The sequence below is a fragment of the Hypanus sabinus genome, chromosome 1, assembly GCF_030144855.1.
Source record: "Hypanus sabinus isolate sHypSab1 chromosome 1, sHypSab1.hap1, whole genome shotgun sequence".
Taxonomy (NCBI): domain Eukaryota; kingdom Metazoa; phylum Chordata; class Chondrichthyes; order Myliobatiformes; family Dasyatidae; genus Hypanus; species Hypanus sabinus.
Genome location: NC_082706.1, coordinates 126,022,245 through 126,042,523, shown reverse-complemented (window position 1 = coordinate 126,042,523; position 20,279 = coordinate 126,022,245). Strand labels below are relative to the sequence as shown.

Sequence of the window (20,279 nt, the reverse complement as noted above, 5' to 3'; positions counted from 1 at the left end):
GGGGTAAGAAGGGGAGGAGGGGCATTAATGGAAGTTAGAGAAGTCAATGTTCATGCCATCAGGTTGGAGGCTACCCAGCCGGTATATAAGGTGTTGTTCCTCCAACCTGAGTGTGCCTTCATCTTGATAGTAGAGGAGGCCGTGGATAGACATATCAGAATGGGAATGGAGCAACTGAGCAAGTTTCGATTTCCATTTTAATTAATTTCTGGTTCATTTCTGGTGTAACCATATTGCATGTCTGTTGCTAGTTTTCACGTTGTAAATCTCAAGGCTATATAGTTCTATATCCCTCTCATCATTATCAGATTTTTCATTAACAGCGTGCAGTTTAAAACTATTTTTGAAACTGCAACTTGACTTTTAATCTTTCTCTCTTCTCTATGCAGTCCACTTATTTTTATCTGCCGGTCATGCTTTTTGCATGTGTCCTACTTTGCTGTACTTTCTGCAAATTTCACCTTTAAATCTGCATTGATCTGTTGAATGCGAGCCCCTGCCACAACAGTAATACAATTTGTTTGGCCAGGCAGGTTTCTGTTTAGACATTGCAATTTTGTTCACACACACTTTCACTCCTGTTTGCTATTCAACTGTGTCTCTGCCTGCTGTTTCCATTGATGCAGCAATTTCAACTGCTCTTTTAGATGTGTTTCAATTAGAAACCATTTTTGATTTTTTTTTTGAAATCTCTCAGTTCATCAAGCATAACAGACTGATCAACCTTCCCTGTGTTTCCTTCAAGAAATTCAATCAATTTCATCTGGTTGAAACTTCTCTTAATAATTCCATGATATCCTTTTATGGACAATTTTCAAAATCGTTATTAAGTTATTTCCACAATCTTTTTAAAAATTTACCCCCCATGTACATTAGAGTAATTGGACTCTACTCCTTCATTCATTTTCTTTGTTGTGAAATGATCTCAAACTGAGTAACAGGAAATTGATTTGTAGCTGTTATAATAACTCTGGCTAAACAAGGAACAGGTTGCCTCTAACATTATAATACAAGTGTTGAGGGCCTGAAGAAAGCAAAGTATGTAGCTTGTAAATTAAAGCATAAAATTTAGTCTGAGTATTGAATTATCCCCTAATTTTCTACTTAATGTCAACAAGAATAGCAACAGTAACTACAACACGATACATAAACTTCCTCATTTAGCAAATGAGATTTTTTTTTAGAGGCAGACTGCCTATAGATGTAACCAGATGAGGAGTGGGTGATGAGCAAGTGGAACCGGGAAGGGAACAGGAGGAGGGAATGGGATGGGAAAAATGAACAAAGGGAGAAGAAACTTATGTGGACAGGTGTATGTGTGCAGGAGAACAGTGATGCTGTGGGCTTTCTGAAACTGGAGAATTCAATGTTCATTCTATTCAGTTGTAAGCTGCTGAAACAAAATGTGTATGAAATATTGTTTTTCCATTTTGTGGTTGGCCTCTCCTTAGCAATGGAGTAGGCTGAGTACAGCCAGGACAGTGGGAATGGGTAGGAGAGTTGAAATGACATGCACTCAAGATCGCCTAGTCTTCCAGATTCAGATTCAGATTTATTATCACAGACGACACACACAAAATGCTGGAGGAACTCAGCAGGCCAGGCAGCAACTATGGAATAGAGTGCAGTTAACATTTTGGGCTGACACCTTTTAGCAGGACTGGAGAGAAAAAGATGAGGAATCAGAGTGAGAAGGTGGTATGTGAAACCGGGAGGGGGAGGGATGAAGTAAAGAGGTGGAAAGTTGATTGGTGAGAAAGATAGAGGGCTGGAGTAGGGGGAATCTGATGAGAGAGGGCAGAAAGCCATGGAAGAAGGAAAAGGGGAAGGAGGTAATGGGCAGGTAAGGAGATAAGGTGAGGGAGGGAATTGGGTAATGGTGAAGTTGGAGGGGCAGGGTGGAAAGACATTAAAAGAAGTGTGAGAAATTGATGTTCATGCCATCAGGTTGGAGGCTACCCAGAAAGAATATAAGGTGTTGCTCCTCCAACCTGAGTGTGGCCTCACCACAACAGTAGAGGAGGCCATGGGTTGACACAAAAGAATGGGAATGGGAAGTGGAATTAAAATGGGTGGCCACTGCGAGATCCCACTTCTTCTGCTGGATGGAGTGTAAGTGCTTGGTAAAGTGGTCTCCTAATCTATGTCAGGTCACACTAATATACAGGAGGGCACCCTGGGAGCACCAGATGCAGTAGATGACCCCAACAGGCTGAGAGGTGAAGTATTGCCTCACCTGGAAGAACTGTTTGGGGCCCTGAATGGTACTGAAGGAGAAAGTGTAGGGGCAGGTGTAGATCAATCCGCCAATGTTGTTTGTGATCAGATTTATTATCACTGATTTATATGGCATGGCATTTGTTGTTTTGTAGTGCAAATACATAACATTAATATAAATTACAAAAGTAAATTACGATATAAGTAAGTCTATGCTTGATACCTCCAATGGAGAGGAGGCCAAAACCCTGTTTTACTGTGGAGTACGTTAGCGACAATCTCAACTAGAACTTTGAAAAGATAAACTTTCAAAACTACTCTTCAACTTCAGAAGTTCACCATTGCCAAAAGTGGTTAAAAGATACAAAACAGTTTCTAAAATTATTTTTTCTCATCACAAAAGCCAAGAATGCTGCCTTCAGGAGTAGGGCTAAGAATGTCACTATAGAATGCTAATGTGTAACCTTTCTCACTCCTGACACCAATCCCTCAAGTGGTGCCAGAAAATCCCTCCTCTGCCTATCTATTTCAATATGCAGATGCTTCAGTTATTCCTGATTGTGATTCGGGTGACCACTTCTCAAATTTCAGTTACCCAAAGCTGGACAAGAAGTTGTTTTGCTTTGTCCTGGGGCAATTCTGCAAATCATGTCCACAAACCTGAAAACATGGCCCACTTCTACAATGGCTCCATTTGGAAAATCAACTTTTTTTTTGCTGAAAGACAAATCAGCAAAACGTATGGATGCAGAGCTGAAATTGACCTTAAGTAGTTCATTAAAGAAGTTTATTTAGAACATAGAAACAGGCACATCAGCACAACATCCATGCTAAAATGATGCCAATCCAAACTAATCCTATCTGCCTGCAGATGGTCAATATCCCTCCATTCTTGGCCTATTCATATGCCTGTCTAAATGCTTCTTAAATGCTCTTACATTTTCTGACATTTCCCATGCCTATTTCCAGCACCTAACAGTATCTGAAAAAAATAAAAACTTGCCTCGTAGTTCTCTTTAAACTTTCCCCTCACCTTAAAGCTGAGTCCTCTAGCATGTAACATTTCCAACCTGTCCAAGGGCTGTCTTCATGCATTCCTCTCACATTTGTGTATACTTCTATCAGGTCGTCCCTCAGCTTCTCATGCTCCAGAGTAAGCAATCCAAGTTTAACCACCCTCTCCAGATAGCTTGTAATCTCTGATCCAGACCACATTCTGCAGCCTCTCCAAGGCCGCCACATCCTTCCTGTAACACACACAAAATGCTGGTGGAACACAGCAGGCCAGGCAGCATCTATAGGAAGAAGCGCTGTCGACGTTTCGGGCTGAGACCCTTCGTGAGTCCTGACGAAGGATCTTGGGGAGATTAGAATGCAGAGTTAATGTTACAAGATCAGCCACAATCTTGCTAAATGATGAAGAAGGTTGGAAGGTCTGAGTGACCTACTCCTGCTTCTGATTTATGTGATTCCGTGTTGGTTTCTTCATAGTTTCAGTGCTACTAAGAACTTTGATGATGAGTAGTCTACAGACTACTGAATAGGGAGCAACAAGCAATCTGCTGGAGGAACTCAGCAGGTCAAGTAGCATCTGTATGAGGAAAGGAATTGTCAAAGTTTTGGTTTGAAACCTTGCATCAGGTCCATATCTCCTTCCATGGCCTTGTGTTAAATTTTGTTTGTTATCATTCCTATGAAGTACCTTGGGGTGCTTTACTGAATTAGAAGTGATAAATTACTACAAATCTCTCCTGTAATCTGTGGTATTTTCAGTTTTTGTGTATACAAACTTCACAAAGCATTTTCCTGCAAAATATAAAGAATACCTCTTGATAGATTGTTCTTTATAGGAGGCACTAGATAAATACAAATTCTTCAGGTGGTGATTGTCCACCTTGTCCGATGATGACAGGAAACCTGTGCGGGAGAGTTTTTTTGAAGTGGTAAAGCCATTGTACTGGAACAGTTCCACTCTCTCAAACTCAGAAGTCTGGGTCCAGTGGTTCGATCAAGCGACACAATCGGGTCTTCATTGTTTGCAGTGAATGATCATAACCTCATCTGTGCCGTCGTGCCCTTTGATTTCCATGGAGCGTCGTTCAGCCGCCTCCCAGGCTGTTGGATCTCACTCATCCACCAGTCTGCTGGAGCTGACTTCGCATGCTAAGACTGAAATGTCCTCATCTCATAGGGGTATGAGGCTTCCGTCTACCCTCGCCTGCTTTATCCCACCTATCGAAGTGGTGTACTGGACTGTGACTACTGTCACATGCGAACAGCTACTTGGAGCACAGGTGAAAGCTGTGTGTCTGGTGGAGAACAAAGGTGAGCCTTTGGACATGAGAAGTCCCTTCAGCAGAAAGGCTATCCTTCCCTGTACACCACATACACCCCATCTTCCTTCATGTACTGAAAAGTAAATGGTTAGAAACAAATGCTGATCAGAAATTAATGAAACTAATGGTTAGAAATTAATGAAAGACCACACCAACTTGGGCCTTCATAGAACATAGAAAATCTACAGCATATTGCAGGCCCTTTGGCCCACAATGTTGTGCCAACCCTCTAACTTACTCTAGAAGCTGCCTAGAATTTCCCTACTGCATAGCCCTCTATTTTTCTTAGTTCCATGTATCTATCTAAGAGTCTCTTAAAAGACCCTATTGTATCCACCTCTACCACCTTCGCTGGCAGTGCATTCCACGCACTCACCACCCTCTGTGTGAAAAACTTACCTCTGACATCCCCTTTGTACCTACTTTCAAGCACCTTAAAACTATGTCCCCTCACGTTAGCCATTTGGTAGCTTTCAACTAGTGTATGAATACAAAAAGAAAACAAATAAATAAATACGCAATAAATTTTGAGAACACGAGATGAAGAGTCCTTGAAAGTAAGTCCATAGGTTGTGGGAACATTTCAAAGATGGGGCAAGTGAAGTGATCCATTTGGTGAAAGAGCCTGAAGGCTGAGGGGTAATAATTGTTCCTGAACCTGGTGGTGTGAGTCCTGAGGCAGCAGCGAAAAGAAAGCGTGTCCTGGGTGGTTGTGGTCCCTGATGATGGATGCTGCCTTCTTGCAACAATGCTTCATGTAGATGACCTCAATGGTGGGTGGTGAAGGGGGGGTTACCTATGTTGGACTATGCTATATACATTACTTTATGAACAACATTGATTGATTTTACCTAGATGGTCAAATTCAAAATGCAATATACTGACATTCACATCAATTGGTGAAATCTTATAGCACCTGCTGTGTATTACAATGAAAGATTAATCTCTAGGCAATGAAAAACAAACATTGTTAAACATGTTTATGCTATTTAAATGCCTACCTTGGGCTTAATAGATCTTATCATGAAAATTGATCCTAATCACACAGCAACAATTACCAATAACACTTTCTCCTAACATTTATAAGAGAAGTTTATTTTTCCACAAGGTCTTCCACAAACTGTGAGGCAAAATGAAGGTTGTTCTGCTTCTTCTGTCTGCCATTTGCCTTGGCATAAGTACAGGTAATTGTATTTTAAAAATTTAGTCTTAAGTTCAATGTAATTCTTGTCATGCTTAAGGAATTTAACAGTTCATATTTTGACTACTTATAAAATATACTTTCAGTATATTTGGGCACATTTGTCTAAGATTTAATTTCAGTTGGGTTGAAACTCAATTCATGAGCTTGCAATTCAGGAATAATCTCTCCATGTACTCTTTTTAGTGAATGTAAGACCATTAACAAGTGTAAATGTGCATTAAAATGTGTGCATTTTTGAAAGACAAATCCAGGAAGGATTTTTACAGTGAATGGTAGGACCCTGGAGATTGCTGTAGAACCTTGCACTACAGATACATGGTTTACTGACAGTGGAGTTCAAGATAGATGGGATTGTGCAGAAGCTTTGGCACACTGGCCTTCATAAATCAGAGCATTCAGTATAAATATTTCGAGGTTATGTGCAGTTTTACAGGACACAGGTGAGACTCTATTTGGAGCTTTATGTACAGTTTTGGTTGCTCTGCATCTGGAAAGACGTTAAACTAAAAAGTTTTCAGAGAAGATTTACAAGGATGCTGCTAAGACTTGAGAGTCTGATTTATAGGAAGAGAATGGACAGATTAGGACTTTCTTCTTTGGAGAGGTGATATAGAGGTACAGAATATAAAATTATGAGGAGCATTGATAAGGTGAATCCACTTAGTTATTTTCTCAGGGTTGGGGAATCAAGAGCTGGGGGCATAAATTTAAGTTGAGAGGGGAAATTTTTACACAACCTTTTTACACAAATGGGGTATCTTATGTAACATCAGGTGGCAGAGGAAGTGGTTGAAGCAGATACAGTAATAACTTTTAAGTCAGTCAGATAGGTACATCGATTGGGAAGGTTTAAAGGTTATGGGGCAAACACTGGAAAATGGGATTAACTTGGATGAGGCACCTTGATTGGCATGAACTAGCTAGCCTTACAGTTTGAGGCATCAGAGTTCGGAGTTCAATTTCAACACCATCTGTAAGAAGTTTGTACGATCTCCCTGTGACCACTTGGTGTTCCTGTTTCCTCTCACAGACCAAAGATGTATCAGTTAGTAGGTTAATTGATTATTGTAAATTGTCCTGTGATTGAAGAGACTCTCTCTGTTAGTTGGGGTCAACCATGGATGTTGCGTCCTCTCTGTCTATGTTGTTGGTGCTGAGCCATCAGATAATTCGCAAGCTAGAGCAGTACAATATATAGAGCAAGATGTTGCCCACGCAGCAGGCTCCCCCTCTCCGCATTGTTGATGCAGTGAAAGGAACGGCAGAGTCTGACACAGTGGCATTGCAGGAGTTGCCAGTCAGCGTTGAACTCAATGCAGGACTGTCTTAGGGACCCCAGGAGTCTTCCCTAGGAATAGTTATAGCCACAAGGCAACAGAGGTTCAAGATCAGGGTTTTCCTTTTTGTACTGGAGCTACCAACCATGGCTGATGAGCCTCATCTGTCCAGAGCAATTGGTTTTAAGGCACCAATAATCTGCCTTTGCCTCTTCTCCTGTCAGTAGGAATGGTTCTACCGGGCTTACTAGCTAAGCCACATGTGAAGGCAAAGAGCTGGACTTGGCTGTGATTAGGCTAGAGTTAAATAGCTGGGTTGCTGTGTGGCACATCTCTTTGGGCCAGAAAGACCTTTTCTGCACTGTATCTCTAAATAAAATAATTAATGTAAAATAGAATGACTCTGTGACTCTATGGCTCTGAATATAATCTCAACATGGATACCAGGAAGTAGTTGGGAAAACTTTATATACTGTTTCTCCTTCTCAATGCCTCGAAGCAGAAGATAATTTTCTGGGAGTAGGTTCTTCAAATAAAAAGTCATAGGGTAATACAGCCTCTTCAATCCCACTCGTCCATGCTAATAGGTTGCCTACCTAATTTAATCTCATTTATCTGGGTCTAGCCCATATCCCTGTATTGATTTATATATACCATATGTTATACTGTATTGATATATAAATCAGTATGTATGGGGTGTCAAGGGAGGGGTAGCACCTCTTGCACCACTTTTCTAATGAACAGGCCTCAGTTAGTCAGGATGCACAACCATTCAACCCTCCCAATCATCCTCAGCACTGGTGCTCCCAGAGCTGTGTGCTGAGCCTATCGCTGTACACTTTGCTCACATTACTGCATGACCAAACACCTGAGCAATCACATCATCAAGTTCATCAATGACATCATAACGGTGGGGCTCATCACCAACGGTGAGACAGTTTGCAGAGAGCTTGAGGCCAGGCAAATAACCTTTTCCTTAATGTAAACAGGACAAAGGAGATGGTTATTAACTTCAGGACAGCTCGCACCACTCACACTCCATTTTACACTGGTGGCACAACAGTGGCAACTGTAAGCAGTTTCAAACCCCTGAAAATGCATATCACACACAAACCCTCATGATCCCAGAACATGTCCTACGCAGTCAAGGAAGCTCACCAATGCCTCGACTTTCTGAGGAGGCTGAAGAGAGCTGGACTTTGTACATCCACACTCACATAATTCTTCAGATGTGCAGTTGAAAGTATCCTAACAAACTACATCACTGCTTGGGACGGAAACTGCACCGCAGTGGACAGGAAGTCAAAACTACCCAAAACATCACTGCCAACAGCCTAACCACCATTAAGGATATTTACACAGAAAGATGCTGGAAAAGGGCCAATAACATCATGAAAGATCCCACTCACCCTTGCTCACGGACTATTTGCCCCATTCCCATTAGGGAAGAGGCTACTTTGCATCCATGCCAGACCACCAGACTCAAAAACAGTTACTTCCCCCAAGCAGTAAGATGATCAACACTTCTTCCAACTCATTCCACCACTACTTTACTATTTCCTGTCAGTCACTTATGTACAACCTACTGTCACTTTACTGTATATTTATTGTGTATTTTAATTATTACCGTGTTCTTTATCTTTGGTGTTTTTTTTTTGTTTGTGTGTTGCATCAGATCCAGAGTAACAATTATTTAATTTTCCTTTACACTTTTGTACAGGAAATGGACACTAAACAATCCTGAATCTTGATTTATCATATGACTTGCAGCTTGGTTGTTGCTTAATTAATAACTATAGTTCTCCATGAAGGGGAAAAATATCATTAATTTGAGGAAAACCACCTGATTGGTTCATAAGAGTCCAAAAGTTTGGTGTGCAGGTATTGTTCTGTAAAATAGTTAATTGTCCATCTACATTCAAAATCTTAAGTTGTTGCAATTCTCTTCTAGTAATATAATACAATGAGAATTTAAAAATCAATAATATATTTCATAGCTTTTCAAGAATTCCCTCTTTTCCTCCAAAGTGGTTTACTTTTTCTCATTATTTTGTGAATTTAGTATAAGAATGGAAAGGCTCCAAGCGTAACATTCCGACGTCTTGAAAACTTAGTAAACACTAGTGCTTCTGAATCACTTGAGATACTTCACCATACATGTCAAATGTTAATATCAATATTCAATATTTGGAATTTAAAATTTTACTCCTGGATTTATGACAGAAGAAGCTCTTTGGGGCTTGTTCAAGTAACACCATATAAAATAAAATATATATTTTATTAAATATTTTTAGATAAACCTGGATGTGTTTATGAGGATAAGACACAGGCATGAACACTTGTGTCTTCTTTCACTAAAATAGTGGAGCAAAATATATCCCATGATTTAAAACACAGTGATCTGATCCATTGAAGACTGAGATTGAATTTCACCTTGAGTTTGAAAGTAGCAGAATTTATTTTTTAACAATGCATTGTGCCTTTTATAACAAAATGTAAACATGAACATTTAGTGAAACTTAGACAGGTTTAGATGTTTGCATTAAATATGTACAATCAAATACCCATTTATTAAACTAAATTAAATTGGTTGATTAACCAACTTAACTGCAGCAGCGGTTTTATTTATTTTAAACTGAGATGTGATCTATTATATTTTTAGAGGTTGACAACAATCAGTTTATATTTCCCTACTTCTTTTCACTAAAAGTAATCGATCTGATTTGTCCTAACAATTCCCATTTCACTAAAATTAATAAATATTGGCCTCAAATTGCTAATCTAATTCTAAAAGACTACATTATGAAAATACAGGGAACATAAAACATAAATTGGTATATTAGGGTGGAGCAATTTTGAGTATCTTGAGTAAAGACTACTATATTATTCTGCTTTTACTTGTATAGTATCTGAACTCGTATATTTTCTATTCTCCACTTTGCTTTACTTGGTAAGTAAAAGTATTTTTTACTATTTAAAAATATACGTTTGAAGAAAGATGCTTCAGGAATGTATCCCACGAAATCAGCAGAAAGGTCATTAAATATTTTGATCAATATTTCGGTAGTAAGCACCTAGGCAAGAGAAGAGTTTAATACAGCAGTGACAAAATTCAAAACCTGCTCCTCTGCCTGGGTACCTGTACCTCCTTTCTGCAACTGGATCCTTGACATCCTCATTGAGAGACCACAGTGCAGATCGGAAATTAAATCTCCTCCTCGCTGACAATTAACAAAGGGTGCAACTCAATGATGTGTGTTTCACCCACTGATTTACTTCCTCTACATCCATTATTGTGTGGCTAGGCAGAGCTCAAATGTGACCTATAAATCAGAATCAGGTTTAATATCACTGGCATACTGTATGTTAAGAAACTTATTTTGTGGCAGCAGTACATTGCAATACGTAATAAAAACTATAAATCTCAATAATAGGTATATATTAGAAAATTAAATTAATTGTGCATAAAGAGAGGAAAAAATAGTGAGACAGTGTTCATGGATTTATTGCCCGCTATGAAATCTGATGGTGGGGGAGAAGAAACTGTTCCTGAAACACTGATTGTGTACCTTCAGGTTCCTGTACCACCACCTTGATGGTAGCAATGAGAAGAGGGCATATCCTGGGTGATGGGGTCCTTAATGATAGATGCCATTTTTTTTGAGGCATCGCCTTTTAAAAGTATCGATGCTGGTGCCCTTGATGGAGTTGGCTGAATTTACAACTTTCTGCAGCTTTTTCCAATCCTGTGCATAGCCCTTCCATACCAGACAGTGAAGCAACCAGTTAGAATGCTTCATTGGAAAGCGTTTTAAGTTGTATCTTCACCGATGACACAGCTATTGTTGACAAAATCCCAGATGGTTATGAGGAAGCAAACAGGAGTGAGATAGATTGGCTGGTTAAGTGGTGTCAGACAACAACCACACATTCAGCATCAGTAAGACTAAGGAATTGATGATGGACTTCAGGCAGGGGAAATTGGAACAACACACAGGCAGTTCTGATCGAGGTTTCAGCTGTGGAAAGGTTATGCAGCTTTGAGGTCCTGGATCCCAACATCTCTGAAGATCTATCCTGGGCCAAACATATTGATGCAATTATGAAGAAGGCATTGTAGCAGGTATATTTCATTAAGAGTTTGAGGTGATTTGGTATGTCGCCAAAGGCTCTGGAAAATTTAAGAGCATTCTGACTGGTTGCATCACCATCTGGTATGGAGGCACCAAGGCACAGGATTGTAAGAGGCTTCAGAGGATTGTATACCTAGCCATCATGGGCACATGCCCATCAATGAGGACATCTTCAAAAGGTGATTTCTCAAGAAGGCAGTATCCATCATGAAGGGCTCTCACCATCCAGGACATGCACTCTTCCCATTACTGCCATCAGGGAAGACCTACAGGAGCCTGAAGACACTCAATGCTTTAGGAACAGCTTCTTCTCCTCTGCCATCAGCTATCTGAACAGACAATGAACCCATGAAAACTACCCTCCAGTTTTTTTTTTGCTCTGAGGGCTCTGATTATTTTATTTTTTATTTCTTATTATTATATATAGTACAGTATATTTAATGTATGGCAGTATACTGCCTCTGCAAAACACCAAATTTTGCAACATATTCTGATTCTGAAAGTTTTCTAGCAATTGCTAGTCCACTCAAATAAAATTGTGCAATTTACAGATAACATCTTTTTACAATCAGTAGAAAATGCAGTTTCTTGCTTGTCTAATTCAGGTTCTCCCAGTGACCCAAGAATAATGTTGTTTTTGTCTCAGAGATTTCCATTGGCTTTGTTTCAGGATGTCAAGAGCCTGAGTTCTGGAAACTGATCCAGAGAAATGTATTTCAGTTTCATCATGGAAAATAGAAATTAATCAAATATTTCTGGAATTCATAAAACTCATATCAGTAATGATAACCATAGATCTGAATAAAAGCTCAATCCATTCATAAATGGAAATCTGTAAAACTTACCTGGTGTCTGTATGCAATTCCAGACCCACTAATATGGTTGGCTATAAGCTGTCTTCTCAGTTCTGCAGCAACAAGGATGGACAAAAGCTGGCAGTAACTTTGGTATACTTCCATATTTCATATCAAATGAACTTATTGTCAAAGGATTGCTCTCACATAATTCTTGACATCTAAGAACAGTTTGACTGAGACCCAAAAACAACCCATCACCAAGGGGGGGGGGCTGAGAAAAATTTCTAACTTCTATAAAGTGTTGGGAAAGAAGATATCAATCATATCAATGATTCATTGGGAGCAAATGAATTCATAATTGTCCAATCCAAATGGGAAAAGGGCCATTAGTTTAAAAATGTTTACATGACAGTTGTTGTATTAATTTTCACTGATGATTTAGTTCAAAAGTCTAAGGTTGAAAAAACTTATCTGGCTAACGTGAAAATAAAATGAAAATTCCAGTTGTTGGAACTGAAAACTGTTAATTTTGAAAACACTCAGCAGGCCAGGCAGCATCTGTGGGAAGAGAAACGGAATTCATATTTTAGATTGAACTTTAAAGTGGGTGTTACTGATGAACATCTTCTATCACTGTTAGTCTGGTTTAGTTTCAGATTAAAAATCCTTCATCAGAAGAGTCAATTTGTGCTAATCTAGAGTAACACACGGAACTGAAGGTGTTGATATAAAATATTTCAGGTTCCAATAAAGGGCCTTTGAACTTAAATGTTGGGGGAGAGTGGTATACCGGTGATCAACCATTTCGGCCATTCGGAAGAACAATCAATCCTTCAATTCTCAGCCCAAATTTCTGCAATTCTTTTCACCCTCAGATATTTTTTCTAATTCACTTTTGAATCTTCACACTAAAATCTTTTGAGAAATGAAATGCCAATCATGACTACATATTGCTTGAATAGATTTTAACTTTTGCCTCCATGACTCTTTTCCTAATCACCATAAATTGTGTGCTTTGGATGTCTATCCTTTTATCCCCAAAACATATAATACATTGAAAGCACTGAAATGCAGTTTATGTTGTTCTAGACTTTTAATCTGTTCTGGAAAACCTTCATATGCACCTTTTCGTCTACTATGTTTGGGGCTCTCAATGTGCTTTCTTTTACTTTAGTGGAGACAAGGTGATAATTTTTGTGGATACCTATCCCCTGTTCATAATGGTCATCTTGAGCTTCTGGTGCATGCCATTTCAACTTCCCTTCCCATTCCTACACTGACCTACATTCTCCAGTGTGAGGGTGAGGCCAAGTGCAAACTAAAGGAACAGCTCCTCATATTCTCTTGGATAGTCTGCAATGAACACTGAATGTTCCAGTGTCAAGCAACGCACACTCTGTGCTCTTTTCTCTTTCTGATCCGCACAGGTTGTCTTTCCCCTTTCTTTCTGAAACCTCCTCCCTAAAACCCCTCCACCCCACTGGCTCCATCTGCACATCATCTCTCCTCGATCTGTTTCTGCTTCATAAACTTCTTATCTATGAGTTTCCAGCATCTGTTCCTTTGTGCCTCTACTTATCACATCTCCAGCTTCTGTCTCTACTTCTCCCCTTTTTTCAACTGGTGCTCTTTCTTTTTTGTTTATCCTTATCTGTTTCTACCTTTCATTCACCAGCAACTGTCTCCCAACTCCATCCTTCTCCCTCCCCTACCTGGCTCCATTGGCCTGTCATCTCCATCTTCACTTGATTCCACCTAGCACCTGCCAGAGCCTTCCTCTCCTCTTTATACTTTCAGTCCTCATGCAGGACCTTGATAAAAAATGTTGACCTGCATTCATGGATGCTGCCTAACTGGCTAAGTTCTTCCAGTGATAAGTTCTTGGTTCCAGATTGCAGCATCTGCAGTATCCACTGTTGTTTCTTTTTAAAGGTTGATTAAAGCGGATAACAATAAAGTTATGAAATTATGCAAGAAAGAAAAAGTATTTTAGAGATGGAAGAATTTTACAATGCATTTCAAATTGTGTGTATTAATACCATTTGCAGTTGCTGGCTTAAAATGCTACTCCTGTAAGGATGAAACAAGCAATAAAAACTGCAATAGCAATCCAGTTCAAAATTGCAGTGGTAATGAAGACAGATGCTCCGTATCCAAATTCACAATGAACTTATGTAAGTTTACATTCTTTACTATTTAACAAAAGCATTATTGAGGATGTAATGTGAAAATTATTCCTTGATATGCTATTCTTGTACATAGTGATATTTGTTGTGCAGTATATTCAGACTGTTTTATAACTAGAACATAGATATGTATATCAAAGGTTCATAGATTGTCAGAAGATGGGGAAAAAATGCACCCACACCAAAATTTATGGGGTCCTGTTTTCATTACCTCTACTGGTTGTACCATTCATAATAAAGGATTTTTAAATTCAATTGTTAGTAAATTGGATCATTAACCCCTGCTTTTGTGCACAGGAACTGCCCTTAGAGCACTGGGATGATGACCACAGGGAATTTATCAGTTGAGTGAAATGTCACGTGGGTGAGGACATTAACACACATGCAGTGATTGACCACTGGAAGTTTAAGAGCAGACAGACCATAATGTCAGTGAACACGTAAGACTGATTTAATGTCAGCACAGTTGCAGATCAACTTCATTTATAAAAATCCACCAGTTTCTTCTCCAGACTCAATGCCTTTAGGGAGGCATGGCAGCTTAGTGGTCAGTGTAACACTATTGCAGTGCCAGAAACCTAGGTTCCATTCTGCCGCTGTGAGTAAGGAGATTGTATGTTCTCCCCTTGACCACAAGTGTTTCCTCCAAGTGGTCTGGTTTTCTCCCAAATTCCAAAGACGTATAGGTTAGGGTTAGTAAGTCGTGGGCATGCTACATTGGTGCCGGAAGCATGGCAGCACTTGTGGGTTGTGCCCAGCACATCCTTGGACTGTGTTGGCCATTGATGCAAACTACCCATTTCACTGTACGTTTCGATGTGATGTACATGTGACAAATAAAGCTAATTTTTAGCTTTCACTGGAGCTAACCATTCAAAATATCGGCCTCAAGTGTCGTAGCCATAGTCAGAATGTTACAGTACAGAAACAGGCCATTTGGCACATCCAGTCGTACCAAATTATTAATCTGCCCAGTCCCATTGATCTGCACCCAGACCATACCCCTTTCATCAATGTAAGTATTCAAAAATTTCATGAGGCACCACATCTGCTGGAAGAACATTCCACATTCTCACCACCCTCTGAGTGAAGTTCCCCCTCATGTTCACATTAAATATTTCACCTTTCACTCTTAACCCATGACCCCTAGTTTGAGTCTCACCAAACCTCAGAGGAAAAAGCTTGCTTGCATATACTCGATCTATACCCCTCATAATTTTGTATACCTCTATCAAATCTCCCCTTATTCTCCTTCACTCCAGGAAATAGTCTTAACCTATTCAACCTTTCCCTATAACTCAGGTCCTCAAGTCCTGGCAACATATTTGTAAATTTTCACTGCATTCTTTCTATCTTATTTACATCTTTCCTCTAGGTAGGTGACCAAAAATACACACAATATTCCTAATTAAACCTCACCAATGCCTTCTGCAACTTCAACATAACATCTCAACTTCTGCACTCAACACTTGGATTTATGAAGGCCAATGTGCCAAAAGCTCTCTTCACAACCCCATCTACCGGTGCCTCCACCATGTAAGTACTCGCAAAGTGGAACACCTCACATTTATCAACATTAAATTTAATCTGCCATTTTTCTGCTCATTTTTCCAGCTGATCCAGATCCCATTGCAAGCTTTGATAGCCTTCCTCGATGTCCACTACACCCCAAACTTAGTGTCATCTGCAAAGTTGCTGATCCAGTTTGCTACATTAACATCTGGATCATTGATATAGATAACAAACAACAATGAATCCAGCACCAATCCCTCTGGCCCAGGCTTCCAGTCAGAGAGGCAACCATCTACTACCACTCTCTGGCTTTTCCAGCAAAATCAATGTCTAATCCAATTTACTACATCATCCAAAATCCAAATAACTGAACCATCTTGCCCAACCTCCCATGCGGAACCTTGTCAAAGTTTTGCTAAAATCTATATAGACCTCATTTTCTGCCTTGTCTTTCCTGGTAACCTCCTCTGAAAAAAAAACTCTTAGACACAACCTGGCAGCACAAATCCATGTTGACTATGCCTAATCAGTCCCTATTCCTGTCCAAATACTTATATATCCGGTCCCTTTGAATATTTTCACACTACAGACATCAGGCCCACTGGTCTAAAGTTCCCTGGCTTATTCTTAAATCTTTCTTAAACAACAGAACATCAGCTATACTCCAATCCTCCAGCATGTCACCATGGAAGAAGACATTTCAAACATAGGAGACTTCAACATGCTCCTCGGTTGGGAAAATCAGGTTGGAAATGGATGGCAGGGGAGTGAGTTTGTAAAATGCCTATGAGATGGCTTTTTAGAGCAGTTTGTCATTAAGCCTACTAGGGGATCAGCCGTACCGGATTGGGTGTTATGTAATGAACCAGAGGTGATTAGGGAGCTTAAGGTAAAAGAACCCTTAGAAGGCAGTAATCACAATATGAGTTCAACTTGAAATTTGATAGGAAGAAAGTAAAGTCTGACGTAGCAGTATTTCTGACGTAGTAAAGGAAATTACAGTGGTATGAGAGAGAAGTTGGCCAAAGTAAATTTGAAGGAGATGCTGTTAGGGGATGACAGCAGAGCAGCACTGGCGTGAGCTTCTGGGAAAAATGAGGAAGATGCAAGATAGATGTATTCCAAAAATGAAGAAATAGTCAAATGGCAAAATAGTGCAACCGTGGCCAAGGGAAGTCAAAGCTAATATAAAAAGAGAGGGCATACAACAAAGCAAAAATTAGTGGGAAAACAAAGGATTGGGAAGCATTTAAAAACCTACAGAGAGCAAATAAAAGAATCATTAGGAAGGACAAGACGAAATATAAAAGCAAGCTAGCAAACAATGTCAAAGTGGAGAGTAAAAGCTTTTCCAAATATTTAAAAAATAAGAGTGATGAGAGTGGATATAGAACTGCTAGAAAATGAGGCTGGAGAAATAATAACAGTGGCCAAGGGGATGGCAGATGAACTAAATGAGTATTTTGCATCAGTCTTCACTGTAGAACACACTAGCAGTGTGCCAGATGTTGAAGGGTGTGAGGGAAGAGAAGTGAGTGCAGTTACTATTACAAGGGAGAAGGTGGTCAAAAAGCTTTAAGACCAAAGGGTGAACTGTACCTTGGGGTTCTGAAAGAGGTAGCGGTTGACATTGTGGAGTATGTAGTAATGATCTTTCAAGAATCATTGGACTCTGGCATGTTACCAGAGGACTGGAAAATTGCAAAATCACTTTTTAAGAAATAAGGAAGGCTACAGAAAGGAAATTATAGACCAGTTAGCCTGTCCTCAGTGGTTGGGAAGATGTTGGAGTCATTTGTTAAGGATGAGGTTATGGAGTACTTGGTGACACAGGACAGAATTGAACAAAGTCAGCATGGTTTCCTTAAGGAAAATCTTGCCTGATGAACCTGTTGGAATTCTTTGAGGAGATTACACATAGGATAGATAAAGGGGATGCAGTGGATATTTCATATTTGGACTTTCAGAAGGCCTTTGGCAAAATGCCACACATGTGATTGCTTATCAAGTTAAGAGCCTGTGGTAGCATATTACAGGAAAGATACTAGCATTAATAGAGCATTGGTTGATTGGCAGAAGGCAAAGAGTGGGAATAAAGGGGGCCTTTTCTGGTTGGTTGCCAATGACTAATGGTGTTCCACAGAGGTCAGTGTTGGGACTGCATCTTAAATGTTATATGTCAATGATTTGGATGGTGGAATTGATGGCTTGTCACCAAGTTTACAGATGATACGAAGATAGGTGGAGGGGCAGGTAATGCTGAGGGAATAGGTAGGCTACAGAAGGACTTAGATTAGGAGAATGGGCAAGAGAGTGGCAAATGAAATACAATCTTGTAAAATGCATGCTCACGCACTTTAGTAGTAGAAATAAATGTACACATTATTTTCTAAATGGGGAGAAGATCCAAAAATCTGAGATGCAAAGAGATTTGGGAGTCCTTCTGCAGAACATCCTAAAGGTTAACTTGCAGGTAGAGTTGGTGGTAAGGAAGGGAATGCAATGTTGGCATTCATTTCAAGAGGTCTAGAATACAAGAGCAGGGATGTGATGCCTTATAGGGCCTCACCTTGAGTATTGTGAACAATTTTGAGCTCCTCATCTAAGTAAAGATGTGCTGGCATTGGAAGGGGTCCAGAGGAGGTTCACAAGGATGATTCCAGGAATGAAAGAGGTATGAGGAACGTTTGATTGCTCTGGGTCTGTATTTGCTGGAATTTAGAAGGATTAAGGGGGGATCTCATTGAATCCTTTTAAATATTGAAAGGCTGAGATAGAGTAGATTTGGAAAAGATGTTTCCCATGGTGGGGGAGTCTAGGCAAGAGGACACTGCATCAGGATAGAGGGGCATATAGAGATGCGGAGAAATTACTTTAGCCAGAGGGTGTGAATGTGTGGAATTTATTACCACAGGCAGCTGTAGAGGCCAGGTTGTTGGGTGTATTTAAGGCAGAGTTTGATAGGATCTTGGACAGGACATTAAAGGTAACAGGGAGAAGGCAGGGAATAGGGCTGAAGAGCGGGGAAAGGATCAGCCATGATTGAATAGCAGAGCAGACTCAATGGGTCAAATGGCCTAATTCTGGTCATATGTCTTATGGTCTTATTTTAAGTAGCTCTGGTAGGGCCTCTGCAATTTCTGCACTAGCTTCCATAGGTCTGAGGGGACACTTTGTCAGGCCCTGGGGATTTATCCATCCTAGTTTGCCTCAAGACAGTGAACACCTTCTTTTCTGTAATCTATATACAGAACATGACCTCACTGGTTCTTTGACTTTGTACAAATACAGATGTTAAAAAACTATTTTAGACTCCTCCCCACCCCCCTCCCCCATATCTTTCGGGTTGCCATCTAATGAAAAGGAAAACTGATGTGACCAGACACTTAAATCCCCAAAATGGTTGGTTAATCCTGAATTGGAATTCTAGCTTTTTTTTGAAGGAACTATGGAGTTTAGACTTTTGCATGAATATGTGGTTGAAGAACGTGAAGAAGATTCACATCTGTGCAGAGTATCAGGTTTATAAATTCTAAGCAATAGATTTTAGTTATACAACATGAAATCTTTTTAAAGGTATATATGGTTTTATCTCCTTTTCGATCATTTAAAGTTTAAATGACAGATGAATTGGTGAAACTCCAAGAAGATAAGCAGATGTAAGTTATATACTTCCTTAAGCTTCTCAATACCGCTCAAAAGATCCTTGTTGATCTTGCATTTTGTTGGATTTTCCCATTTATTTCTTAGATCCCTTGATTTCCCAAGTGTCCAAGTTTTATTAAAATTCAGCATTGAACATACTGAATGACCAAAATAGCTAGTGGTATAGAATTCTAATGACTATTAAGCTTCTGCAGAGATTTCTCAAGCAACACACACAAACTCAGCACGTCGGGCAGCATCTATGGAACTGAATAAATAGTCAATATTTCAGGCTGGAAAGGAAGAAGGAAAATGACAGAATAAAAATGTGGGGGAAGGGGAAGGAGGATAACTAGAAGGTGATAGGTAATGCCAAGTGGGTAGGAAATGTAAAGAGCTGAAGAGAAAGAAATCTGAGAGGAGAGAGGAGTGGACCATAGGAGAAAGAGTAGAAGGAGGCGACAGGCCGATGAGAAGAGTTAAGGGGCTAGAATGGGAAATAGAAGAAGAGGGCAGGTAGAGAGAATTTTTTTTTAACAGGAAGGAGAAATCAATATTCATGCCATCAAGTTGCAGGCTACCCAGATGGAATATGAGGTGTTGCTCTTCCACCCTGAGGGTGGCCTCATCTTGGCACAAGAGGAATCCATAGACTGGCATGCCGGAATGGAAATGGAATTAAAATATTTGGCTACCAGGAAGATTCACTTCTAGTGGGTGGAGCAGAGGTGCTTGACGAAGTGGTCCCCCATTTTATGACAGGTCCCACCAATGTAGAGGAGGCCGCATCGGGAGCACTGGACACAGTAGACAGCACCAGCAGATTTGCAGGTGAAGTGTTGCTTTGCCTGGAAGGACTGTTTGGAGCCCTGAAAGGAGATGAGGGAGGAGGTGAAAGGGCAGGTGTAGCACTTTGGCCACTTCCAAGGATCAGTGCTGGATGGGAAGCTAGTGGGTAGGGGCGAATGAACA

At 40.0% G+C, this 20,279-nt stretch overlaps 1 protein-coding gene across 1 annotated transcript in view; it reads left to right on the top strand.

Annotated features, from left to right (window-relative positions):
* LOC132397303 (prostate stem cell antigen-like) overlaps positions 1-20,279 on the top strand; it is a 34,358-nt gene that overhangs the window by 12,397 nt on the left and 1,682 nt on the right. The window contains exon 2 of the mRNA XM_059975913.1: positions 14,013-14,138. Within this exon, the coding sequence (XP_059831896.1) occupies positions 14,013-14,138 (126 nt within the window). The remainder of the gene's footprint in view (positions 1-14,012; positions 14,139-20,279) is intronic.